The 27,461-nt window shown below is 47.4% G+C and overlaps 1 protein-coding gene across 2 annotated transcripts in view; it reads right to left on the bottom strand.

Annotated features, from left to right (window-relative positions):
- SLC7A5 (solute carrier family 7 member 5) overlaps window positions 1-25,083 on the bottom strand; it is a 38,555-nt gene extending 13,472 nt beyond the window's left edge. For both annotated transcript variants that reach the window (XR_011728373.1, XM_071756552.1), the window contains exons 1-4: window positions 23,825-25,083; window positions 12,250-12,375; window positions 836-941; window positions 113-157 (exon numbers count right to left, since the gene is read on the bottom strand). Coding sequence is in view for 1 of the 2 variants with exons in the window: in XM_071756552.1 (XP_071612653.1) it covers window positions 113-157; window positions 836-941; window positions 12,250-12,375; window positions 23,825-24,419 (872 nt within the window). In the remaining variant the exon portion in view is untranslated. The remainder of the gene's footprint in view (window positions 1-112; window positions 158-835; window positions 942-12,249; window positions 12,376-23,824) is intronic.
- Between the last annotated feature and the right edge of the window lie 2,378 nt (window positions 25,084-27,461).

Below are 27,461 nucleotides of genomic sequence, written 5' to 3'. Positions count from 1 at the left end.
AAGACCTTGGCTTCTAGGCTGATTGGTAACCCCTGTTACACACACCAGGAAAGGGCTTCCCAAGAACAAGGCTTCCTCCCAGGGAAAAGTCACCCCCAGGACACACACCTACCTATAGGGATTTATCATCTCTTCAGTAACAAAGTTCAAGTAATTCCTGTAATTTAAAAAGAACAGGGGTTATTTCTGGTTAGTCCCTGGAATAAATGAAGCCCTTCATTCTACTCATCTGCAAGGGGATTTCGGGAAGGGCAGACAGGCTGAAACCTGCAGGAAAACTTGGGATGGCTGATGACTTCTCCAGGACCTTCAGCACAAAACAAGCCCTGGATGGGGCTGGTGGACCAAACCCACGGTGCTGCCAGCATCCTTGCAACAGGAGAAGGGATTGCAGGCAAAGAGCTCGACCCACAAGCAGCAGGGCCACCTTCCAGGGGGTCAGGATGGCTGCAAGTGGGCTGTTTCCACAGCAAACTGCATTGGCTCCATGTGCTGGCAAGGGGACTGATAAAGAAGCTCTCTAGGAGCTTCAGTTTGGTGCTTGGAATAAGCTGTACACCTCTCTCTCTGCTAAACCCACCCTGCTGCTTGTTCTTAACACCACCAAGCAGCCCAGCATCTGCTGCCTCTTCTACATCTTCACCACTTCTTTGTGCTTCCACATCCTGGCTGGAAACAGGGCCTGAAATATGACATTTACCATCACCAGGCAGCCCCAAAACATCAGCCCCCTTGCCCTGGTTCCAAGGAAGCTGAGCACACTCTTCCTGCCAACACAATCTGGGGACAAAGGGATGAATTCCAGAGTTTAGGAGTGGGAAGAGCTGCACCTTACCATCCTCCATAGGCAAAGAGGCCACTGTACAGAGCTAGCACGATGTTCCCCACACCAACTTTTGTGCCTTCAAAGGAGTGCTCAGGAGCCAGGTTTGTCACATCACCTGCAGAAAACAAACCCAGGACAGGATCAATGCCAGGCAGCCCGTGAACCCCATGGACCTCGATGGCCAAAAAAAAAACAACCCCACAGAAACCTGGAGGCCAAAGCAACCCTTAGGATACATAATTCTCATACTGATGCATTTCAGGTTATGATAGAGAGCATCTCCACTTCTTTCTCTTGGCTTGATGCTTCCAGTTTAGCAGTGGTGCTCAACTCCTCTGGGGTAAAGCACCAGACAAGCAGCCCCAAATGTCCTGGTCTCCAGCAATTGCTCCTCAAAACTTCCTCACCCTGCAACGTGCTGTCCCCCAGACACCTTCTCCCTGCAAAGAAAACATTCTGGGGACCTTCCTGCTGACAGATACTGTGCAAACAGGTATTGTCACATTGTGCTCTCAATTAAAAGCTGCTTTCATTCGATAAAACCCCAGGATTTCCTCCACTTCCACCCCATTGAGCAGAAACCCAGGATTTCCTCCCGTCCCACCAGCCACCTGATAAAGCAGAGGGTTATGGCAATCCCTTTGATTGTGGGAAGTCAGGTTCTTTGGGGCTTGGATATCAGAAGTTGGCTGCTTTAGGACTTGGATACCCAAAGTTCCTGTTATGTATTTGCTTTTGAAATTAAAAGCCATAAATAGACAGACCCGATTGTACCTTTGCTGAGCACTCTGCCGGAGCAGCCAGAGGTTTATTTATTTTGCTTTAAAATGCTCTGCAGTTGTTTTTCTTCCCTGCCTTTTGATGTGGAGCCTGGGTATAGGTCTGGGATGGTGAAGCCATGCTCCCCTCTCCCCAGAACCCCCACTCCCCCCTGGAGAGGCAGGAAGCAGGGAGCAGGGCAGGATTTGGGCAGGGCAGGTTTGCATCCAGGGAGCCCTGGGGAAGAAGCCCATGTGATTCCTCTTAAGGCCCAGATCTTTCCTAATCACCCCAGCAACTTCATCACATGGCAGTCAGCAGGGCCTGGAGCTTAACCCTTCATCTCCTAGCACAAGGTACCCAGGAGGTGCCTCTGGGGGGAAAGGAGAGAGGGGGGGTGCTCACACCCCAGGTGGTTTTCCTCTGGAGAAAAAACCTTTCCTCTCTTCCCACCAAACTTTCATTCCCCTGTGCCACCAAAAGCCACTTATGCAGAGGGAAACAAGTTTGGTTTTTTGGTTTTTTTTTTTTTGCAGAGGGTAATAAATCTGGATGCAAAGATCTTTTAATGCCTGGCACTCAACTTTATAGTGGTGGGAAAGGGGGGCTTTTCCTGAGAGCATCTTTAATTCCTGGGGCTTTGTGAGGGACAAATCTGTGCCAGTGACACAGAGCTGCACCTTCTCATTCATTCTCTCTACCCAACCCTCCAGCTCTATCCCCAGCCTTTCCATCCTGGGAATTTCACCTCCTTTTTCCCTCCTGCCGAGTCCAAACCAGGGCAAAAAGATATTTCCCAGGATGGTGTCCAAGAAGTTCTCTGCTCACAAAGCTGCTCAGAAAACCCTTGGGCTGCTTCAGACCACAGCAGCAGCTCAGGCACTGGGGAATCAGGGCTGGGAAACAGAAGTTTTCCAAGGCTCCACTTGATTAGAGCCCAGGGCAGATGGAAGTTCTGCCCTGGTGATGCCTTGGCCCTCTCTCCCTGCACCTCCTTGCACCAGGAAGGTCTGGTGGTTGATATGCTGGTTGGATTTAATGCTCCTGGAATCCATAAATCTCCTGAGCAAAATGCACAAATCATTTTTGCAAGTTTAACCTCAATTCCTGCCTTGCAGCTCCAGTCCCCAAAGCCTTAATTTAACATTAATGGCCCAGCCTGGCTGCAAAATAAAAAGGCTGAGCAGACAGAGGGGTGTGCAGGGTATCACATTCTGCTCCAGCCCTAGGGCTCAGCTTTCCTGAGTTTATTTTCTGCCCCTCCTGAATAATTACCAGTCTAGTTGTTCCCATAACAAAAGACCTGGCAAGAAGACATACTTTTTGTTAACAGTGACTGTCATTAACTCCTGGAACAGCACAGGGATGGACCAGGAGACCAAGAGAGCTCACCAGGCATTTTAAACACCTCCTGGGACATCTCAGAGGTCTGCTCCTGCTTGGCCAAGGCATCACCACTTTTAGCATGTCAGGAGGATGCTCTGATGCAGCACAAGCAGCATCACCTCCATTTCTTGTCCACAAGTGGTGGACATCAGCCTCTTTCTATTCCTCACAGGCAAAAAGCTCTCAGGTCAAATGTTTTTTGTTTTTTTTTTTTCTTTTTGCCACCTGCAGGTTTCACTCTGTGCCTTCCCAAACCTCATACAGAAACCATGTGCTGGTGCCACATGGAGGGGCCACCAAGCTACCACCAGCTGGCCAGGAGGGAGGAGAGCATCAGTGGTCTCCAGCCAAAAAACACACAGGATGTGCTTGGGAACCACCAGCATCTTCAGCTTCTGGGCAAGGAAGGGTCCAAGCCCAATTTGGGGGCCTGTTGGCTTTCCAGACACTTGGGCTGTGTGCCAGGAGCACTGCCTGCCCTCTGGGACATGGGAGCAAAGAAATTAATTCATTCTGAGGTGCTGAACTTCACATCTCTCTGCTCCCAGAAGCTCAAGAAGCCAAGCTCCAGCAGCAATGTTCCTGGAAAAGCACCCCAGATGTTTTAAAATACAGCGAGTGAGCTCTGACCATACCCACAGACCCTTGGAAGAGAAACCCATCACACAGAGATACCTCCTGTGATGCAGAGGAGCCAGAGATGCACTGGGGGCTGAGCAAACAGCCAAGAACCACCACTACCTCCTCTTGTTCTTACCCTTCCCCACTGATGCTTGCTGCTGGCCTCAGCTGGAGTTTGGGGACATCAGATGGATGGTCCAGCAGGGTCACTCTTACCTCCACCCCTTTCTACAAAAGCCCATGAGGACCTGCCAGCAGAAATGGAGGTGTGAACCTCACTTCACTCTGCATCTTTCAAGCCTGAAATTGCAATTCAAGCCTCCAGCCTTTGGAAAGATCAAATCAAGGGTTACAAATGTGCAGGTGATGCTTCTCCAATGGCCCATAAAGGCAGAGCATCCTGGGCAGGGGCTGCTCTTCCCACCTCCCCCAGCCCAAGGAGGAGCAGCAGCTGCTCTCCAGGCAATGCCCAGCACCCTGTGATCTGCAGCCTGGTTTGAACTGCCTGTTCCACTGCACTCTGCTCTACAATTACCCAAATTAAGGTAACAAGCTCTGACATAAACCCCATTTGCTGATCTTGCCAGCAGCCGAGACTCTGGTAATTGCACCAGCAAGTGATGGGTCACCTGGGGCCTTCCTGCAGGAGGGACCCATTGCAGGTCCCCCTGCTGCATGTTCAGACCCTTTGTTTGAAAATTTTCATTTGCTCCCCAGTCATGTCCATTCTGGTTGGGCAGCACAGCAATCTTCCCTTGCAGAAAGCCTTTAATGATAATTAAATATTTTGAGCTTGCCTAAAGAGTCAAGGAGAGGGAACACAGTCACCTAGAGAGCTCAGCAAGAGAAAGGGGTGGCCCTCAGCCCATTTTGCTCATGGAAGGGAAACCCAGCTAGGGAGAAATGTGTTGTGTGTATGAAGGAGGAGAAGATCCATTCAGCTGCTGAGCCATTTCCCAAGAAAGAGTTCAACTAAGTCAGAAAACCAAGACACCAAGGAACCCGTGGCAGGCAGGGTTAGGAGAGCATCTCTTGGGCAGCTCATGGAAACACAGGGTGACCACATCAGCTCTGCTGGCTGCCACTCTGCAGACAGCTTTGCATGGTTCAGCCTGGGCAGCAGCTCTTAAATTTGGGTCCTGTAGCAGGTGGGTCTGAAAGACACCCCCAGAAACTTTGGATGGGCAGAGAGGGCACCCAGTGAGGAGCTGGAGCTCCTGGGTTCTGTCCCTGGTTGTCACCAGCAAGTGAGAAGCTGTGACACTTCTCCTCATTTCAAGAACTTCCTTCTGTTTCTTGGAAAAAGTTCCTCTCTCCTCCCAGTGCTGGGAAGCTTTGTCAATACTATTTCTCCCCCAGGGTGAAGCCAAGGATCTGGGCTCCTGGATTCAGTCCACCCCACACATTGCTCAAGCTTCACAACTCCTATTGCAATGGTCCCCTAGGACACTCCTTGGGCCAGTGAGTGTTTTGTTACCTTTCCTCCCTCCTCTGCATCCTGCTGATACCACCAAAATTCCGTTTACCCTCCTCCTCCCAAGCAAACACCTCCCAATCTTCACTGCCTTCATGTCTGCCAGCATAAAGAATGAAGAGCAGCCCCAGGAGCAGTGGTGCAAGCCCTGGAGCAACACCCAGCACCCAAAATGCTGTGCCAGCAAGCAGAGAGCAGGGACCCTGGGTGAGCAGGGTGCCTTTGATCCTTAGCAGAGCACGAAAAGCTGTGTCCCCAGTGCCCCCATCTCTGTCCCTATCCGGGCAGATTAACAACAACCTGCAAACCCTCAACAAACCACCCCGGGGGGGGCTTCCCAACCACTTCCCAGAAGCTTGTTCCTTTTCTGCCTGCACAAGGGGTTCAGTCCCCAGCCACAGAAAGCTGAGATTGGAAATGACAAACCAGGATGAGCCCCCTGGAGGGGCTTCCAGAGCCAACCAGTCTGACACGCAGGAGAGCTGGGAACACCTGGAGAGGGCAGATCCTCCTGCCTGGCACCTCCATCTCCAGCACCATGAGCCGGGCCAGGAACTTCAGCCCAGCAGCTGAAAGCTGGGGGACAGGGTTGCTATAAAACATCAGCAAAAGCACAGGAGCAGAGGTACTGACAGCAAGGATACAGCTGGGATGGGACCAACTGCTGCTGCTGCCACCACAGAGCTTGGAGACACAGAGAGGAGACACAGAGAGAGGAGACACAGAGAGAGGAGACACAGAAAGAGGAGACACAGAGAGGAGACACAGAGAGAGGAGACACAGAGAGGAGACACAGAGAGAGGAGACACAAAGAGAGGAGACACAGAGAGAGGAGACAGAGAGCTCCTAAGAAGCAAAGTGTTGAATTTGTCTGCATGGCTGGGAGAGCTGCTCTGGGGAAAACAAGAGGCCAACAGAGCCTCTGCCTGCAAACCAGCCCAGCCGTGGTGAGCAGGGGACCCTGGGGCAGCCCAGGATGTGCCCCTCAGGCCCTTTAATGCAGGGCACTGACCTTGATCCAAAGAATCACAGACTTGGAAAAGACATCCAAGATCATCCAGTCCAACCCAGCACTGCCAAGGCCACCACCAACCCATGGCCCTCAGCATCACATCTCCAGGGCTTGGAAACCAAACCCTTACAACTCTTTCTAGGGAGAAATTGTCCCCAAACTCCAACCTAACCCTCCCCTGGCACAACTTGAGGCCAAAAGTTCCTCTTGTCCCATCCCTTGGTGCTTGGGAGCAGAGCCCGACCCCCCCAGGCTCCAACCTCCTCCCAGGGGGTTGCAGAGAGCCAGGAGGTCTCCCCTCAGCCTCCTTTTCCCAGAGACAGCATCTGGCAGATCACTCAGGATGCCCAAACCATCTGCAATCCCCAGCTCTGATTTCATGCAGCCAGGAACCTCCAGACAGGGCTGCAGCCACACAAACAGGAGCTGACAGCAGCATTAAAAGGCCAAGTTTCCAGCTTGTGCCTTCAGAGCCACTCAGACTCACAGGGATCACAGCAAGAAGCACAGGTCAGCAACTGACTGCTTCTGTATTTATTTTTTTTTTTTACTTCTTTTTACTTGCTGTCGTTAAATAAATAAAACGCATTTGATGGGCAACTTTGCACTTGCAAGAAAAAAATAAAAAAGAATAAAAGCCCACAGCAGGCTGAACTCTACCCTTGAATCTGCAATTGCCAAAATATTTCCAGGCAAAGTGGGCAAGACAAAAACTGTCTGAGCAGCACCAAATGGCTGCTCTTGCTCCCAAGCAGGGCAGGGGAGCTGTGCAGCACAGCCATGTGCCACGCACACCTGGGGCTTTGAGCTTCCATCCCACCTCTGGCTGGAGAAAAATGAAAGATTAGAGACCCATAAACCATAATTGCTCTGCCTCAGCCCTCCAGCATTCAGATGCCTGATTAATCTCCAGCGTGTGGTTGATGTGATTGAGAGGAGGATGCTGGCAGCTTTCCCAGCTTCCTTGCTGGTGCTCTCCCTTTGGGATGGTCTTCTCCTCTCCCCATGCACTCCGTGAGTTAGAGAAGCAAGAAGAGCTTCCCTTCAAAGCTTCCTGATGGAAAATGATGCTGCAGTGGCATTTCTGGATGCCAGTGTAACAAGCAGCAGCACGGGCAGCTGCAGGGCATGCTCTTCTTGCAATCTCTTGTCCACCAGACTCAGCCCCAACTTGCAGGGATAACAGTGAAAAGCCTGAAGGAGGTTTATTATCCATAAGCTTTGTCTCCTGTCTGCCAAGGAGGAGCTGCAGCACGAGTTAGTCATGGCCTGGACAGGTGAGCACCCATCTGGTTTGGCTTTGGGCTCCAAACTCAAGACACCCACAGCTCCACCAGCAGCAGGTTCCTGTGTCCCAGGTCCTGCAGCCTCACCTGGGGGGAGTTTTGGTCCCTCAGTGGCTACAATGGGGTGTGTGACAAGGCAGAGCCAGCAATGCACCCACCCTCAGCTAGCAAAAAAGCAAGATACAATCCATGGGGCAGGAAGTAAAAAAATAAAGTAAAATAAATGTAAAAAACCAAACAAACTGCATCAATATCAGTCTGCTGATGCAGTTCCCTCTCAGGTGAGGGAATGAACACCAGAGGTCAAAGGAAAATTTGTGGCAGGTTGCTTCAGCTCATTCCCTTCTGGCCAGCTGGTTCAGTGTGGTACAAACCCAAAATAATTCAGACAAGGACCACAGTTGTTTTCTCTGTGCCATTGTGCTCTGGGATGTTAATGATCAGCCATGAAATGAAGTTTTCCTGCCATGTCAGCAGGACCCCTCCAGAGCATCCCTGCCCTTCCCAGGCTTACACCTGGATCCTCACCTCTGCTGCTCTCACTCCAGAGCTTGCTCAAGGGGCTTTTTTTTTGAATACTCAACTGATGTTGCTACTGGCAACAGAGAAGAAAATCTGGGAGGAAAGGAAGAGTGAGTAAACCTTCCCTGCCCTCATGTCTTCCCTAATCGCAGGGGTTTCCAGGAAAAGAAATAAAAAAAGAAAAAAAAAGAAAAAAAAGAAAAAAAGAAAAAAAAGAAAAAAAAGAAAAAGAAGAAAAAAAGAAAAAAAAAGAAAAAAAAAGTTTGAATAGAGAAATAGCAAAATAACCCTTCAGAGAAAAAGACAGATGAAACGGGTGATTTCCAGCAAAAGACAAAGGGATTTGAGAGCTGGAAGCACACCCAGATGTGCACACAAACCCCCAGCCCCCAGATGCTGCCTGACACTTGGAGCACTGAAATAACATTTTTAGGAGGCTTCCCAGAGACCCTGAGCAGACTTTAATGATGGGAAGTTTGAATTTGCAACCTGGGCACTTTTCAGAAACCTTCCCCATGGTGAGTTCAGGATTTGGCAGCCACAGTGACCCCTCTGAACACCCCTCTAGAAAAAGCAAATGCCTGATGGCTGATGTTGTACACACCTATTTCAAGGGAGAAAAAAAAAAAACCAAACCCAAACTACACAAGAATAAACCCAAAGGTTAAGGGCTCCATGGCAAATGTCTGGAGTTCAACCTGCCAGCTTTGTCCTGAATTCACCTGAATTCACCCAAGGAAGGGAGGCAGAATAATGAATAATGGTGCTGCCATCAACCAGGCACTCAAAATGAGAAATTTAAGATGAGAAACCAGGCATTAAAAGGGAAAAGGGGCAATAAGTCAGAAAAAAAATAATTGAATAAAACGGCTGCTAAATTCTATTTTGCTAAGTCCCAAGTGCCCAATTCTTTTTTCTTTCTTTTCTTTTTTTTTTTTTCCTTTGGAGCTGCTGCAGCTGCCTGAGGGCAGATAAACATTTAAGAAACCCTGGGACATCAGCAACATGAAAGAACATATCTGAAACATGTCTGTGATACAATTCTTTAAATTTTTTTTTTACATCAAAAAACCTTCCTGAATTTCCTTGCAGGTAAAAAGCATGAGGGTACCCCTTAAAGATTAGCATTTTTATTTTACCATTTTGTGCCTGCTGAAACAATAGGACCAAAAATAATCCTAATTTTTGTAACACTGGAGTGAAAAAAAAAAACAACCTGATCCTATCTCTGCTCTAAGTTGATTATTTCAGTGCTGCAGCCTGGTGGGCTGTAAGTTGGGGTCCATATTTAAGGTTTTGCACACTAATATATGAAGTCCAGGACACTGAACTTTTAAAGAAACACAACTCTAGCCCCACAAAGGTTTTTAAAACCAGTATTAGTAAAATAACTGCATCCCAAGTGGGTGACTTAAACCTCCAAGCAGTTAAGCAGCAAACCAACTTCTGCCCCCCACCCCCTTCTGAAGCTGCTTGAAAGCAGTGATGTAAACCAGCTGTCCAGAGAAAGATCAGAAGAAAATGCTTCTGGTAATATTGCCACATATTTCTTTGTCCTGACATGTCCCTGCTTCTCCAAAAATTATGAAAATACCCAATGAAAGGATAAAAAGAAGAAAAAGCCAACAGCTGAAGGGGGGAGGTCAATACAAAGTCCTGCTTCTGTGAACTCCCAGAAGTTTGAGCAAGAAGCTGTGGTGCTGCCTCTTTTCTCTTTATGGATGCTGTAAACTGGGACAGTCCCCATTACAGCAAATCCATCAGCTCTGCTCAGGCACCACCCAGAGTGTCCTGGGAACACAAAACCCCTTCACCCCCCCCTTGAAACTGCAGCCTCAGACAAATCTGCTTGGCATCTATTTCACCCTCATATTTCACTGCCTTGGGATTGAATTTGTGGAGCTGCTGGTGGTAAAAGTCCCCTTTGTCCAAAGAGCACTGGGATTGGTATAAAAGGAAAGAAAGCACCCAGAGGAGCAGCAAAGGCTTGGAACTGGGGGTGTGGGTGGGACCTGGGGTCACCCACTTACCCAGAGGTTAAAGAGCCTTTCAGAAAAGGGTTACCCACTTAAAAGCATCAGCACTTTAGAAGTCTGTGGTATTTCTCCTGGAGGAGATCCAGCAGCTCTGTACAACACACACAGAGGGCACAGACAGGAGGGCTTCCAGTGGACCAGGTTTGTCCCTCTGCTCCAAGCTCAATGCAGCTAAACCATTCCCAAGAGATTTTTTTTTTTTAACCTGGTTCTGGGAAATTTCCAGTGAGAGAGCTTTCCTGGGAAATCTACTTGAGCTCTGCATTGCAGTTCAAAGTGGGTTTTGTTGGGGGGTTTTTGCTTGGTTGGGTTTTTTTAATTTTTTAATGGCCAATTTAAATTTCCCTTGCCTCACAGTGTGCACCCTTAATTTCTTCTCCTGGTGAAGACAGAGAACAGGGCAGCATCTTCCCATTCCCAGTATGCTTTAATTGATGCTTGCCTTGAAAAAAAACAACCAGAAAAAAACCCAAACCAGTTTCTTGATGTATCCCTGCTACATGAAGCCATCGAGTCACCTGGCATGATTTAGAGAAAAGTTGAGAAAGTTGCAACATGTATGTGAAAGCCAAAGAAGGGCACATGAAAGGAGCTTGCACATTCTTAGGGACTTAGCAGAGAGCTTGCAGCTTCCATAAGGAGATTAATAAAATCCATGTTAGACCAAAAGCAGAATCCCAGACAGTCTGCTGCAAACTGGGAGCTTGGAGAGGCAGCAAGGTGCTGCTCAAGCAGGGGCTTTGTGAGGAGCATCTTCTGGAGAGCCCAAAGGTCCCACTCTGATCCAGGTTGTTCTACATCAAATGTTGTGTGCACAGAGAGGAAGAAAAGGTCTCTGCCTGCAGACCTCACCATCTAACTCTGCCTGAAGTGGCCAGGGGCTTTAGCAGGAAACCAAATGTCACCTGAAACAAGCTGTGCTGCAAGGTGCATGGAAGGCACAGGATGGAGGCTTTGTCTGAGAGATCTTTTATTGGTTACAGATAAAAGTCAATGGAAATATCATGTATTTATACCCAGGGCAGTGATTCACTCTCAACAGAAGGACAAAAGAACAGTACAGAGGGAGGGAAAGTGATGGTGAAAAAGCAAACTGAGATTATTACCTGCAAGCCCAAACCGATTGTGAAGACCTCTGTTACAAAGAGCTAAAAGAGTTTTATGGTTCTTTATCCTTTTCCTTCTAAAAGAGGAAAAAAAGTTCAGCAAAGCAGGCTGGGGAGATATGAAGAGGAAGGAGGTGTACTTTGTGATAAGCCTCAAACATTGTTCTTGTTGAGCATTAGAGCTGGAAGAATATAAAACCTCTGATAAAGCAAGAAATTTTGCAAAGGCAGCACTGGCTCCCATGGCTGAGCCAGGAATTAAAACCTACGTGCACAAAGAGACACACACATCCCAGGAGAGACAGGAGGGACCATCTACAGACTTTTATCCACATTGAACAAGCAGGGCTTGTACTGTTCTCTGAGGAAGCATTTTCACAAAATTCACACAAAAAAACCCCACACAGCAGAGCTTATCTGTGTGGGTCAGCTCATCAGATGGGTTGGGGAGTAAAAATGTCTCCCTAAGCTAGACAGGATTTTAAGCATGCATAAAGCAAGCAAAAATACCAGGAAAACAGCTCCATCCCCCTCTCCTTATCTTGTTTTTACATGCTACTTGTCAGACATGCATGTGTCAGCTGAGAGCCCTAACATCACCATTCATCCTGTGGTTTCTGCTCTTGTCTGAGCCAGGTGTCCCTGTGTGACCCAGGGACCCAACCAAGCTCTCCCATTCCTGAACCAGGAGGAATGTAAAGGGGCAGTTTGTCAAAGAAGGAAAATTATTGAGGGCTGGTTTGCACCTGTGGATACTTCTCTACTAACAAATGGCTGTGACAAGCCACCAGTTACAAAAAAAAAACCCAAAATTTTGAGAGCTACAGCACCCAGGTTTTGATTCCTTGCAGGCTTGGCAGCTCTGCAGTCTCAGGGTGAGGCCACAGAGGGACTGCACTCAGAGGAAAAGATCTTGGGTGGTATACACTGGGTTCCAAGGGCATGGAATCAAGCCTAGCTGCAGCAGGGTAAATAAAAAGTCTCACAGATAGTAAATTTAAAAAAAAAAAAAAAAAAAAATCTCACAAATAAAATACACAAAAGCACTCAGCCCTTTGCAAAGCACGAGCTGGAATATCACCCAAGCACCCAAAAGATGTTTGGAAAGCACTTCTGCTACCTCTGAAATGCTGGTGTTGGGGCTCTTGGGCTTTACCCCTAATTCCCAGATTCTGCTTGACACTGCACACCACCTGCAGAAGAAAAAGGAACCATACTCACCCTTTGCAAGCTGCACGAAGCCCAGAATGATGATCAGAGCCAGCGCCAGGAGTTTTGCAGCAGCAAAGGCATCCTGGACACGGGTAGCAGCTTTCACACTGTAGCAGTTCACAGCTGTGAGGAGCACTGAGGGAAGCAGACAAGAAGGGATCCATCAGTTTGTGGTGAATCACTTCAAATGCAAATCCCCTGATGAGAAAGTGGCATTTGCTGCTGGCTAAAACGCAAGAGAATTCTCCTCCGAGAACAGAAATTTGTCAAAAGGGAGGCTGGGTGGCCATGCACATCTCCCTCCTGACTTTTCTTTTTGGCAACTGGGGGTTTGAACTCCTTGGGACTGCACTGGGAAGCACAACTCTGAGGGCACATAAATAAAAGTGGTTCCTGCAACCCCCAGCACCAAAGTGCTGGGCTGCAATCCCTGCCGAGTCCATCCAGTGCAATGGATGCATTTGTCTGAAAAAACACCACAGAAATCTCAGGACAAACTTCCAGAACTGATGCACAGTTATTTCTACCCCAATAGCACCCAAAAAGCTCTCGAGGCCACAGCCCACTGCATGAATAGAAAGAAAAGTCCCTGTTCCTGCCTCAGTCCTGAGCCATGCAGCAAGGGATGAGCCCAAGAACACCTGGAGGGCAGAGCACAGGGAGATGCTCAGCTACAGACCAGCACCCTGAGCACACAGGTGCTGGTGAGAGATGCAGGACCAGCACCCCAGGTACTCACTTGCCCCCCCTCCAACACGAGATGGTTGCCCAGGACATGCAGTGCTTGCCTTGGCTCTCTGGAGCCCATCAGCTGGGAGCCTGCAGCCTCACACCCTGCCTGCTAGAAATGGAAAGCTGAGAAATAAAACCATGGGAGGAAGGAGGAGTTTTTGGGTGTTTGAAAGGGTCCTGGTGGCTCCCTGCCACCTGGCTCTGCCAGTAAGAAAGCAACTGCACTGGGGTAAGAGTTGAGGGAAGTGCTCCCAGAGCCCATACCAGAGCTGGGAATAGCTTTCCTGGAACAAAAAGGCACAGCCAGGCTCAGGCACACCCCCAGGATGGCTTCAGAGCAGCCTTTGAGGACCCAGGGTTCTGGGTCTGACAGCACCAATCAGACTCTGCATTCCCAGAGCACCAGAACCTCCTGTGATTCAGCACAGGGCACACATGGGGACAGCACACAGGGGACACATGGGGACTGAGAGGTTGCCAGGGCCACAGCACAACAGCAACATGCTGAGAGGATTTCAGTGCCCACACACTGCTCTGGAAGGGATCCCCAGGCAGGGAAGAGCAGAGGCAGTGAGCAGCCTGCACCTGGATCCTGCTTGCAGCATCACCTGGATCCTTGCTTCCCTCCCAGCCCCTAGGATCTGGGGTCATCCCAACCCAAGAGCACTGGAAGTCTGGAGGAAGGAAAGAGTTTGCATAGAAAAAGCACGTGATCCAACCCATCCTACAAGAATAAAAGCCAGGAGTAAATAAGCAATCTCAGATTTGTTTTTTAATTTTTTTTTTTTTTTTTTTTTTTTTTTTGGTAGCATGCCTTTAAAGCCCCTTTGGCACTGTCAGGGTGCCTGAGTGAGGCTGAAATGACCCCCAGGTATTTTCAGTGGGCAGGAACACTCCAAGCAGGCTCCTGTTCAGGGCACAGGACAGCAAACAGGAAGGAACTGGGCCAACAAACCTGCCACCCCACCTCCCCCAGATGTCAGCCCCTGTCCCATGGCCCCTCCACCCTCTGCTGCTCAGGGGAGATATGGTGCATCTAATGAAAGCAGCTTGGAGGCTTTGCAGCATCCCACAGCAGGTCAGCACCACTGCTGGGCTGCAAGATTGCAATTTATCTGCCTCCAGCTGGTGTGCTGCCTGAGCCACTGCCCAGGCAGAGAGGGGGAGAGAAAATAAAGGGTGACTTACAGTCTGTCTGTGCTACAGGGGGGAGGAGAGTGGTGGGGAGAGGAAAAGGCAGTGAAATATCACCAGAGATCCCAATTCACCTGCTAAAAAAACCCCTCTGCTGAATCCTAATGGGGAGAGCTGGAAGGGAAGTGAGGATCCAGGGCTGACTTTGAGCAGTGATTATGCTAAAAATAAAACTCTCCTTGTTTACAGAGGGATATTTAAAGGATGAGCTAACACATCTAAAAGCACACTTTTCCCTAAGTGAAGACAGCCCCCAGAGGTGTGACAGTGACATTCCCTTCCCCATATAGACATTCTGTTTCTTTCACAATAGCTGCTTCAGCCTCCACATTAAATACTGACTTTCTCAGGGCTGGTTTTTCTGTTCTGGTTCTGCTGGATGGGCCATGGGTTGTGTACATAAAAAGCAAAATCTTCCTGCACGGTCCAAAACCAAAAAGCACCAGAAATATCTGTATTCAGCCATGAAAAAACAGATTGGTGCCAGATAAACAGGCTCTGTAAAAAGAAGAAAAGACTTAGAGCCAGAGACTCTGGACAGATCTGGGAGCTTCTTCCACAACAGTTGTGATTCAGAGGCTGTGATTCAGAGACCTTTCAATCTTTGCTTTTTCCCACTGGGTAATAATATTTGTTTTCCCTAAAGGAGTGTGATGCAGTTACCACACTTAAATGCTTTCAACATAACACAGGCAAAAAAAAAAAAAAAAAAAAAAAGCCCAATCTCACCCACCAGAAAGAATCCTACAGGCATTGAGATGAAAAGACAAGAGTTCTTTTTCCATAAAATTTCAAGATAAATTCCAGTGGTTGCTCAACTTCTCAGGAGACCAGAGGGCCAGGGTTTCCTAAAGCAGTTTTATTCCCTTGGATCCAAGGGATTGGGGGACTCCTTCCTGGCACCTCTCCACTCACCTTGAATGAACTGCTCCACATCAGCATCAGGGGGGAAAACTGCAGAGTCAGAGCTTTCCTTAAACCCAAGCAAAGATACAATGCAGGGAAAGATCAGAAGGAGCTGCCCTAATTTCTGTGGCACTTTTCCCATGGCTACAGCCACTGGCTGCTGTCAGGAGCCATGCCCCAGGTCTGGGGAATCATTCTAGGAATAAGGATTTCAGCACAACCTGATGTGACAGATCCAGCAGCCCCTCTCCAAAGGTTTTACATAATTGGGATAATAGGAACTAGAAAGCTGCAGGGACTGCAGATGTAAGTGGGGGGTAAGTTTATTCATTTATTACTTCTGGAAGAAGTAAGAAAGATGCTGGGGTTTTGGCTGCTGTAAGAGAAAAGAGGCTCACAAAGAGCTGTTCACCCCTTCATCTCTCCTGGTGAGAAGGGGAGCTTCATTTCAAGATACCCAAGCCACAAGGAGAGTCAGAGGCTTCCAAAAGAGAAATTTGGTTTTGTAAAGACAACAGCAGGTTCAGCTCCAGTTATTTATTCTGTCCTCGTAGCCCCAGCTGCCTTCAGGCATGTCACTGAACCAGCTCTGCTGGCACTCACCTGCAGGCTCAGGTCATTTCCCCACTACTGATAGGAACCAAGGATAAACTGACAAACCCAACATAGGACCCAGACCCTTGCCCCTACCCCCCTTGACATTTTATGGGCATATTCCTTTGGTCTCCCAGTCCCAAGCTGCAAGCTCCCTCCCAAACACGATTTATTTCCAAACAGGAATCAATCCTCAGAAACCAGCCATGGGAAGGGATCATGGCAGTCCCCACACAGAGCAGGACCATGGCAAACACATCATGTGTAGCAAGAGCTCTTGTGTCTACAAAGGAAAGGCAGGATGTAGGAAAGCTGCCCTGCAGGCATGTGGTTCTGCCCAAAGCAAACACAGCCCCAGCACAGGTAAGCAGGGCTTGGCATTTATGATGCAACTCTTGGCAAGTCTCCTATAGAAAAAGGCTGCAGCTTTCCCAGATCATAGAATCCTAGAATGGGCTGGGTTGGAAGGGACCTCAGAGCTCATCAAGTCCAACCCTTGCTCCACTCCCCCCGTGGTTCCCAGCCCATGGCACTGAGTGCCACATCCAGGCTCTTTGGAAATATCTCCAGGGATGGAGAATCCACCCCTTCCCTGGGCAGCCCATTCCAATGCCTGATCACCCTCTCCAGAAAGAAATTCTTTCTCATGTCCAACCTAAACCTCCCCTGGCACAACTTGAGACCTCTTGTGCCCTCTTGTCTTGCTGAGAGTTGCCTGGGAAAAGAGCCCAACCCCCCCCTGGCTCCAACCTCCTTTCAGGGAGTTGGAGAGAGTGATGAGGTCTCCCCTGAGCCTCCTCTTCTCCAGCCTCAACACCCCCAGCTCCCTCAGCCTCTCCTCATAGGATCTGTGCTGGATCCCTTCACCAGCCCAGTTGCCTCCTTTGGATATGGAACGTGGCTGTGGATTGGAGATGGAGTAAAGAGAGTGCTCAGGGAATCCCAGTTTGGTAAAAAAAAAAAGCAAACAAACAAACGAATGATCCAGAGCTCTGAGCAGTCCTCCTCACCCACAAATAAAAAAAGGACCCAGTTCCAGAAGTGTATGCAGTTTGCTGATGGGGAGATGAGTTTGCCCAACCCAAGATCTTCAGCAGCTTTTCAGGTTCAAACATTTCTGAAAGGGCTCTAGGAATTCTTGAGGTACTGGCAGAGCTGCATTCATGGTGCCTGTGAGGTTACACACCTTGGGAGCCTTGCACAATCTCACTTCTGGTCTCTGTTTCATCTTTTCTAGGTTTCCCTGGTCTTCACCTGGAGTGCTTCCTATATAATTTAGTATAAACAGGCAAGTAGCATGTTTCAAAGAAACAGACTCTGTTATCCATGGATTCCTATTTGTGGCCTTCCAGGACCAGAATGAGAATGTGTATTAGGGCAGGGACTTGTGGAAAGGAGGGAAGAATGAAGGGAACTCTTCCACCTCAGCTTCTCTGCCAGGAAAACAGAGACTGTAGCACTCTCTGCATGCAGAGGCTGAATCATGCTATGATCCCTCTTTGTAGCTCACACATCTCCAAAGTGCTTATCCCCTGTAAGATGATGCTTCCATTTCCCATCTGCCACTGGATGATGCTGAGTTTCTCTTCATAATGACCTACAGAACAGTTTTCACCTCCCTTCCATTTCCCCATCCTGCACCAAAGGCTGCTCCGCTCACACTTGATGAAGTCCTGATGCTGGACAAACAGTTTTCTCACCTACCAGAGATGGTAAAATCAGGTTCCAAACAGGGATGACACAAACTGAGCCCCTGGGCCACCAAGAAAACCTTCAGGGATGACAGCAGCTCGTGGTACTGACACAGAATGGTCCCCGTGCTATGCAGGAAATTGCTGCCTGTGCCCACAAGAGGTTGGACACATGGAAAATACTGTAAAAACACATGTAAAAAACAAGGAATCCCACACAGTAAAAAACAAGGAATTTTACCAGACTGAGTGCAGTGGTTTAATCCATAGGGACATCAATGTTTTAGCTATTCACTAAGGCGAAAAAAAAAAAATTCCCACTCTATATTCAGGTGGCTTCCACACCACAGTGTATTCCCAACAGTCACAGGTGTCTGTTCCTTATAGCACAACCCAACATGGGACCCACACACCAGGCCAGACACATAGAACAGGGAAATTTCAACCTGGTAGATGCTGAGTGAAGACTTGTGCCCTGCTAGGTGGAAAAGAGAAAGAGCAGAAGGAAAACCTTTGGAGATGTTTCTTCAAGGACAAGTCACTGGTGCTGGAAGAGGCTCAGAGGTGGGAGCAGAAGTCAGTGCACAGCCAGATGATGCTAACATTTCACCACGGAGCACAGCTCCCAGAATATCCACACCCTCAACTCTCCAGAGTTCTGCACAAATAAATTCACAAGCACTTCTGTGCCAACTCCTTGAAGAGCTGTGCCAAGCAGTGCAGCAGGCAGGGGGAAAAGGCAGCACCAGGACTGCCTGGAGAAAGAGCTGAGTGGAGAGATCCATGGTTTGCAGCTCCTGAGAGGCTGGATCTCAAACCTTTGGAAATGCACCCATCATTCTGGTACCAAAGTAGCAGGGATTATATCAAACTGCATGGTACAAGAAAAACAAGGATGTATTAATGTGAAGGGAGCTAACTGGTAGCTAGTTGGAGGAGTTACAAAATACAGGCTTGGAAAGAGGAGAAAAAGGCATTTTTATTCTTCCATTCCCAGCAAATTAAAAGAACTGCACAGCTAGCACAAGATAAACATCTCTTCTGTCATCCCCACTTCGTAAGAAATATCTTCTAGCAGCAAACCATGCTCAGGAATATTTTAAGTGCACATTAAACCTCAGGCATAGAACCATCCTCCCCAGATGCTCAGCTGCAAAACAAGGGATTTCACCTGGCCCACAGTGATGTTACAGGGATACAGAAAACCCTTCCCCCAGCTGTACTGACTGAGGTGCCACAACACCCACAGAGAGGTGGCTGAATTTCAGCACCGAGCCTGAAATCCTGGGTTCTGAACTTAATAAAAAATTCCAGGCAGGTTTTAGCCTGAGTCATCCCACTGAGACCATGCAGAGGGTCAGAATTCAGCTCTGTGTGCTGGCTGGCAAGAAATGGCTTTTTCATCCCTTGCATGTCACCTATTGTCCACATCTGGCACTGGGACTGTGAGACTATTGGAATACTTGGAATACTTAGTGATGCTGCTTGGAATTAGCCTGGCCATGTCAAGTTCCTCTGAAAAAGCCTTCCCAATTTGTTCATGTCAGAAGAACAAGACTCTGAAGGATCTCAGTGGTGGTGTAAACCATTCAAATACAATAAAACTTAATGGGACATTTGTTGTGAAAGCCAAGAGAGGGGTGCCAAGAAATGCAGCAGCTGCTTGCTGTGTTTCAAGAGTCCTCCAGACCTTCAGTCTATTTCAGGAGAGTCTTGCCAGTGTCAGAGGCTATTTTCATTAATGCTACTTTCTCTAATTAAATGTGGATTTAAGAAAGCAACCTCAGTCCTGCCACATTAGCCATGCAGCAGGGATTCTACAAAGACCTCTCCCTTTCACTCTGATCAAATAAGTGCATATTTACTGATGCAGCTTAGTAGTTTAATCCACCTTTCTGGAGGAGGGGAGTGAAAAAAAAAACAATTAGAAGTCTTCAAAGCTTCACACCCTGCTTTTCCTTGCAGATTAACTCCAAGCAGCAGTGCTGCAGAATAAACCCATCTTACACAGCCAAGCAAAAGGTGTCTCTTGTGCTTGCCTTGCTAATCATCTAATACCTGAGGAGTTTAAAATCATATCCATAGCTTCACTTTGAACAGCTCCTCAAACAACCAAACTGTCAGATTAAACCCAAAACTCTAATACTAAATAAAGACATTCCTGCTTTCAACAAATGCCACTTCTAGTTGAAATGCTGGCACTGAATATTCACTTATAGACCACGGCAATAATTTGGCAAGCTTGCAGCCAAGCCATGTGCTCCTGCACTTCTGCCAACCCCTGGATTTGATACCATCCTTCTCCTTTAACTCAGAAGGTACTCTGGGGGGTGTCAGGCACTTTTGCTCACAGGCAAGATGTGTTCTGAGACATGACTCAACTCAGCACTGACTGCTGCTAATCCTGCCATGGTTTGGCTGTCCAGAACATGAGAGACACATGAGAAATATCTGATCACTTCACTGGAATTCCATTTTTGCAGGAGGAATGCCCCAAATAGTATTCCAGAAGTGCTAAAAGAAGTGTTAAAGATGAAAATGCTGTATCTTTAAAGGAGCAGATACTGCTGCAGCATTTATTGGGGTTGAGTCAGACCAGCATCACTAACAAGTGATAAAAGGTTTCAGAAGCCAACGATCAAATCACTGCTTTGTCACTGAAGATCAAGAGTAAAACCCTCTGCAGCTGGCAGGGTTTCACAAGCTTCTGTGGAGCAGATTACATTGACAAGAAATCAGTAAATTACAAAATAACCTGGTATGCAGCACATGGGGGGTGTGTGGTGGCTGTGCCTAAGAATGTGTGTAGGAAGAACAGCTCGGGCTCTTGTGAAACACTAAATAAAAACCAGCTCATGGCTGGAAGCAACATTGTTCCCCATCTCCCTGCTCCACAGGGTATTTACTATGCCAGGATTGACAGACCTCTCAAGTGTAGGAAATCTGCAAATTCACAGGTGGAAATAAGGACTTCACAATGTTACTTTAACCAGGGAGAGAACTTGAAACTTCACAGGGTTGAGTTTTCTCTAGAACATCCACTGTGCTGTGCACTGTGAATTTTTCATGATTTGTTCAGATTTATCCCTTCAAATTTAAGAAATGTTAAACAAGTGGCAGCCAGTTGTAAGAAAAGGATCTGATCCACGGGCACAGTGAAGACAGAGTTGGGTTTTTCACACACACACACACACACACACACACACACACACACACACACACACACACACACACTTGTGTGAACTTCAACTTTTCCTGATCAAAAACTGCTTGGCTACTACATGGCCCTTATGTTTGGTACCCTTTGGCATTTACTATGATTTATCAGTCCTAGAAGGGTGAGACATCCGATCTTAGGGATTAAATAACACACTTTATGAATTACCTAAGTCATGTGCAGCCTGAAAAGCTTTACCCCAAACCTCCTGCAAATTCTTGCAGCCAGGGAGCACTGGCTCTTTTGTGGTGAACATTTCATGATTAACAGCTTGACCCATCTTGCTTCCCTGTAATGAATTCCCTTAAATGCCTTTTATCTGGCAACCATAAGAAGCCTTCGTGTAGCCTTACGAAAGAAAGAGCCTTGCATACCAACTCTGGAGATTACAATCTCCATAGCATAAAATTTGTAGTTAAATTCTACTTACCACCCACCTTGTTTTCTTCAGTACCTTGAGGGAAACATTATCTGCTCCCAACTATTATGTATCTGCAAAATATCTGCTCCCAACTATTTCTTTTTCTTTCAAGACTATGATTTATTGAGATTATCTTCATGCCGAGGAATTAAATTTCTGTATTTCACGGTGGCAAATACCAAACTCAACACTATTTATTCAACTGTTCAACACCAATAACACTCAAAGTCGAAAAAAAACAACTTTTGGTACTTCTCCTCTTACTAAAAACCATGCAGTCAACTGCTTTTTATGTTGAGATACAAACTCTGCAAAGAATACAGCTGGTACTGTTCTAGATGGCTGAGTACTGGCTACTGCGTTGTAGCCCCAGGCTCTAAATTCTACTTTTGCTTTCTAAATTCTTCTTTTCCCTTTAAGATAACTTGTTAATGTATGCACATGGATGTATTTTTCCTACTCTAGGGGTCTTGGAAAAAAAAAAGTCTCACTGGGTAGGGGTATGTTTGGAACAATCCTGTAACAAAGCTGCTTTTTAGTCCAGAAAAGTTTTGTGACTTGCAAAGTCCTTTGACCAGATTTACTTCATTTATTGTTCCTAGTGCATGATGTGGTTTTGGCACCAGACAGTAGAAATGCTAACTCCAAAAAATCAAAGTTAGAGAAAACCAACTTGCTGAAGGCAATGCACGATGAACTGGCCTTTTGTAGCAAAGGAGACAAACAAAAATTTAAACTAAAGCATAAACAAAATAGTTGCCAGTGGTGTAAGGGAAAGTAAAGTTTCAAGAAGAAACACATGGAAATGATGCATATTTGTAGAACTCACAACTCTTTCCTTGACATTTCAAGATGAAGGTTCAGGAACAAATTCTGCTTCAGGAAAACTACTAATTGCCAGCAAAAGAAAGCTGGAGACACATGACTTACTGGAGGAGCATAAGCATGAATGAGACCTGGCATCAAGAAATTTCATGCTGAGATCCACCCTGCTGCTTGCCAGTGTCTATTTCACTCTTGGTTTTGTTTTCTGAGCAGTAAAAGGGGAACAGAGACACCTCATGACACCTCTTATGGGAAAGATCCTGCAGATGAAAAATTACTTATTATTAGGAACACATTTTCCAAGGCTTTGTCTACTGCAATACATTCTTGCACAGGAGAACTTAAGCATAAGAAAGCCCATCTAATCAGTGCTTTAATTCTGCTAGTTTCCTAGGGAAAAAAAAAAACCAAAAAAACCAACCAACCAACTAAACAAGCAAAAAGTGAATGCCATGTGCATGCCTGTCTCTTTTCTCTGTGTCACTGAAGAAACCATATTGCAGACTGGCAGTAAAGCTCTAAAACCATTTTTTCCACAAGGCAAGAAACCCACCAGCAGAACTGTTTTCTAACTCTGCTACAGCTTTCTTTGCTGGGTGACAAGATTTCCTTAATCTCCACTTAATTAAAAAAATGCCTGGAAAGTCCACATGCCTGTCTGCTTGCCCTTATGTTCCTTAAAATTTATCTGGGGAACGAGTAAGTTTCAGTCTTGGCCAAAGAAAATAAAATTTGCTGTCCGGACTGGTATTGACCTTATTGTATCTACCAGCCAGCCAAAAAATGCCAAACTGGGTATTATGAGATTTACAGATAATGTATCTTCCCATAACAACCATGTGCTACAACTCTGGAATTCCTGCCATCCTCAGCAGGTGAAGGAATCCAACATGATCTCCCCTTGGACAGCATGAGCAGCCTTCTCTTCACACCCTCAAAATGAAAAAATAAACATAACACCTGACCACAACTTTGTATGGCAAATAAATGCCTTATAATGCTCTCATGATAAATTATTCCCTCTCCCAATAGACACCCTCACAATGGCACTGGAATCACCAGCGGAGTGGAATGCAAACTGAAGAGGAAAGGAGGAAAGAAAGTAGAAAATGGTCCTTTATTAAAAGGAGGAGGAATTTGGCTGAGGTGACTCTGCAAGTGCAGGAGGAATGGAAAAACGGGGCTTCACTGGCAAAACAGCAGACCTCAAAATACCAGAGAGATGATAAAAAACTGCAGCAGGAGAGATCTGTGTGCCACGGCAGACATCAGTGGCCCTGAATTCATCACAGCATGACTGAACTTCTCTGCAAGACAGCTCCTTGGATATTTAGTGTTCGCTAGGAAAAAAACAAACAAACAAAACCCAAACGCAACCCAAACCACGTTTTGAGCATTACATCAGTGCCCAGAGAGCTGAGAAACATCTCACAACTGGTGCTGAAACGAGCCAGGCAGTGCAGCACAGGCCACGTTCAGCACCAGTTGCTCCTGACAGATAAATTTCCCAGCTGCACATTATCCTAACCCCAGCCTGCACATGGAAGCCCATCCCAGGCACTGCTGTACCTCGGGCTTGCAAGGGGATTTTACCCTGCCCAACTCCTGTGAGAAACCCTATCCCAGTGCAGGAGCAAAATGAATGTTTTATCTATCGGGTGCTGCTTGTGCTGCATCGCTGGAAATCAGAGAGGCTTTGCTAGCTCATCGCCAGCTGCTCGGGAATTTTTTGCTCATTTCACTTGGGATGGGGCCACGTTTCCTTCTCAGGCTGTTCAAAATAGGAAAAAAAAAACCAAACCAAACCAAAACAAAAACCAACAACAAAAAAGAAACCAACAAACCCACCGCTATGCTTCCAGTTCAGCACCGCAGAGCTGGTGCATCCCCTAGAGAGTGATGGCCGGTGCTTTGGGCAGACTTTTTGGGGCAGGTGATGGTGAGAGGGGGGAAGCCACGTGGAGGAGAGAGCGGGCAGCTGGAGAAGCCCCTGGGGGTACTTACGGACACAGAGACAGGCCACCAGCTTGGCAGCCTCCTCGGGCACCGGGCAGGTGGGGAAGATGGGCTTGAGCAGGTAGGTAGCAAAGACCAGAGCCACGATGTATTGCGAGGAGGGCCGGATGATGAGCAGCTCTATCCAGAGCTTGAGGAAAGCGGGCAGGGAGCCGTACACCTCCAGCATGTAGGCGTAGTCCCCGCCGGATTTGGTGATGGTGGTGCCCAGCTCGGCGTAGCAGAGGGCACCCACGATGGAGAAGGCCCCGCAGACGGCCCACACCACCAGCGACAGCCCCGGCGAGCCGGCCTCCCGCAAGACGCCCGTGGGGGTGACAAAGATGCCGGAGCCGATGATGGTGCCCACGATGATGGCCACGCCGTTGAGCAGCGTGATGGAGCGCTGCAGGGTCACCCCTTCGGCCGAGGCGCAGGGAGAGGGGGAGCGGGCGCAGCCGTTCTCCTGCGCCCCACCGCCCGCCGCTTCCAGCATCTTCTCCATCGCCTGTTTCTCTTCATCTTGAGCCAGCGAGGAGGTCGAGCCGGCCGGGGTCCTTTTCTTCACCGCGCTGTTGCTGTCGCCTCCGCCGCTGCCCGACATCTTGGCGCGGAGCGGCGCGGAACCCGGCGCGGAACGGGGGAAACGCGCTCGGCAGCCACCATGCAGCAGCAGCCGCCCCTTTTGTTCCGGCGGCGGTGGGCGGTGTGTGAGGGCTTAGGCGGGGAAAAAGGGCCCGGCCTCCTTTCCGGGAGGAGGAGGAGGAGGAAGAAGGGGGGTGCTGCAGGGCTCCCGGGCACCCGCGGATCTCTCGCTGCTCGCCCGCTGCCCCCTCACGGCCCTTCCGAGGGAGAACAAAGCGAGGTCTCCCCCGCCGTCTGCTCCCTGTCCCGGGGGGCTCCTGGGTGTCAGGGGCAGGAGGGGATGGGATGGCTGTCACTGCTCCTCCTCCTGCCTGGACCAGCCCGTGTGTTCTTACACAGGAGAACCTGGCCCTGCGTGCCTGTGTGTAAACCCCAAAATTGGGTGAACCCCAAGTTCAGCAAAAGCTTCGCCTCCCAGTTCCCCCCACTCCCTGCCCAGGCCCCATCACTGCATCACCTGCGTTTCTGCAGAGGCACTGCAGGAATCTGCCTGTCATTTTGGATGCCAAGATCTCCGAAAAGTCTTGTTGAGGGGAAAAAAAAAAAAAAAAATTAAAAAATTTGGCTAGCATGCCAGCATAATAAAGCAACTTCTGTCTCACTATCTCAGTGAAGGCATCGGTTTTGCATCCAAGGAGACTTATTTGGATACCTCACAATGGCAGCTAAGAAGCCAACTGTTTAGCAAATATTCTCTCTTGTCCATACTGGAGATAATTTCAGAAGCTAAAGCCTGGAGTCCCCCTGTCTCGATAACAACCATTCCCTCTGCCAGGTAGAAATGGTTCCTTTGAGGAGCTGTTTCTCAGCAAGGGATTAATTGGTGTCACACCAGAAGTCATGGCCAAGCTCTGAAACCCAAGGTCCTTCCTCCCTGGACCATCCTCCTCAGTAAGGTAGGTCAGGAGATTTTCTGCAACATACTCCCAAGAAGCTTGAGATCTACATTCTGGAGGAAGATTGAGGATTTTAGCAAGTACCTTGACACTGGTAATTGGCATCTTGACCACTGCCAACCAAGCCTGGCAGGAATTCCGAGCAGCCCTTGTGGCACTGAGCAGAACCTGACACCTAGTGGCTTCAGCCACAACAGCCCAGAGGCTTCCAACAACTCTTAAGAATTGCTTCCCCATTTATATAAGCATCCACACTTAGGAAGAAAGCTTAGACAAAAAATTACCTTTGCAGCAAGCACGGTTTTCTAGTTTTCAGAGAGAAGCAGGCTCCTGTAGAGATTTTAATGACTATGACAATTAATTAAAAAATAAACAGCAAAACACATGTATCACACAATTTTCCTGAACCCCCCAAAGCCTTCCTTTAGCTTATTAGCTTAACATCAGCCACATCACACAGGCTATATGGCTGTAATCTCAGCTGGTTATTTCTCAAAGTAATCTTTACTTATTACCCTAGTTCATACTTTATTCTAGGCAAAACGTTCACAGGACCATAAAATCAGAAAAAAACAACCAGGTTGAACATATGGCATTGCCTCAGTGTTGGCCTCATTACATCAGGATCCAGCAGACAGGATCAGAACTGAAATAAGATGTATATGCTGCAGGTATTTTTAAGATGAACACTCAAATTCAGTTGTACAGATGGGGGAACATCAGAATTCCTCAGTGAATTTACTTAACCAGTGCTCCAAGTTCTTACCTGAAGCAGAACAGATTAACTTCTTGATGCCTGGAATGTCCCACCTGGTACTAACTTAATTAACAGAAATTTCTATTGATTTTCACACAAACCAGACCAAGTTATCTTTTTCTCTCTGCACCCAATTCTAAAAAGGAATTTCCTAATAGACTGATAGCTAAGAATTTGCAGGCTTCAGTCTCAGTTTTGGCAGTGTTTCCACTTGGAAAAGCTGGGATCAAGAAGCAGTGGGAGGCAGCCACTGAGCTGCCATATTTAACATACCTGACTCTGCCCTGCAAATTAATCAGAATTAATTCTGCAACTGTTGCTCCATGTGTATTGCTGAGAAAATCCCCTTTTTGCTGCCATGGGGTTAGGGTGTGTTCATACAGGGCTTTGGATCTTCAAAGCACTTCCCCAAAGCTAAGTAGTATTATCAGCTCAGACCATGAACATTAAGTCTCCTCAGGCCCCCAAGTTATTCTGCAGAATCTTTGAAGACTATTTGATTATACAATCAGTTCTCCATATGCTAACACTCAGGCACTTCCAATTTGTCACATCAAAAAGAAGGACGGAAAGAATTATTTGTCAGAAAGAAAAATAATTACCAATATCAGAAGTAAATTGGCCATTTGTTAGGAGCAATATCTATGTTCTCAAGCATTTATCAGGAGAGCTGCCTTGATCAAAATAAGGCAGCTGCTGGAACCAAATAAACCATTTCTTTAGCAAACACCTCACTTATACAAGAGCTTAGAAACTTGTTTGGTGGGTAAATGTAAGTGTTGGTAACTTCTAGAACCACTAAAGAGTAATAGTGGAGCCCTGGCAATCCTCAATACTGAGATGGTACCTGACAGCATGGTTTGGGAGGCATTATAAACCTACAGAGTTATTTTGGGGGGCAATTCCTTAATCAGTGTCATCTCCTACTTTTCCCATCAAAAGAAGTGGAAACTTATTTAAATGTATCCAGCTAAAGATAACATACCTATAGGATAACTGTAGTCTAAGCATGCCTAAGCAGTGAGGCAGAAATTAACATTTATTTTTCACCTGATTCACCAATTTTTTTATTTTTTTTTTTTTTAGGAGGGCTATAAGATTCTGGTAGCCGCAACCACTACATGTGAAACTCAGAGTTAAACCACACATCAGACCAACACTCAGTTTTATCAACACCAATGGAAAAAAAGAGCTTAGCTGACAGGTTGAGCTTAATGACCAATGTCAAGTCAAAGAGTTTAGCAATGCCCCTGAAGATCTGGAATCCCTTTTTAGACAGCATGTTGCATCTTGCTGAATGTAAGAAAGTAATTAGATATCCTTCTGTCACTACAGCAGCAACAGAGAG

This window comes from Heliangelus exortis, chromosome 13 (assembly GCF_036169615.1).
Source record: "Heliangelus exortis chromosome 13, bHelExo1.hap1, whole genome shotgun sequence".
In the NCBI taxonomy this organism is placed as follows: Eukaryota; Metazoa; Chordata; class Aves; order Apodiformes; family Trochilidae; genus Heliangelus; species Heliangelus exortis.
Note: the sequence above shows the minus strand (reverse complement) of the source record. Positions and strands in the feature narration are given on the sequence as shown.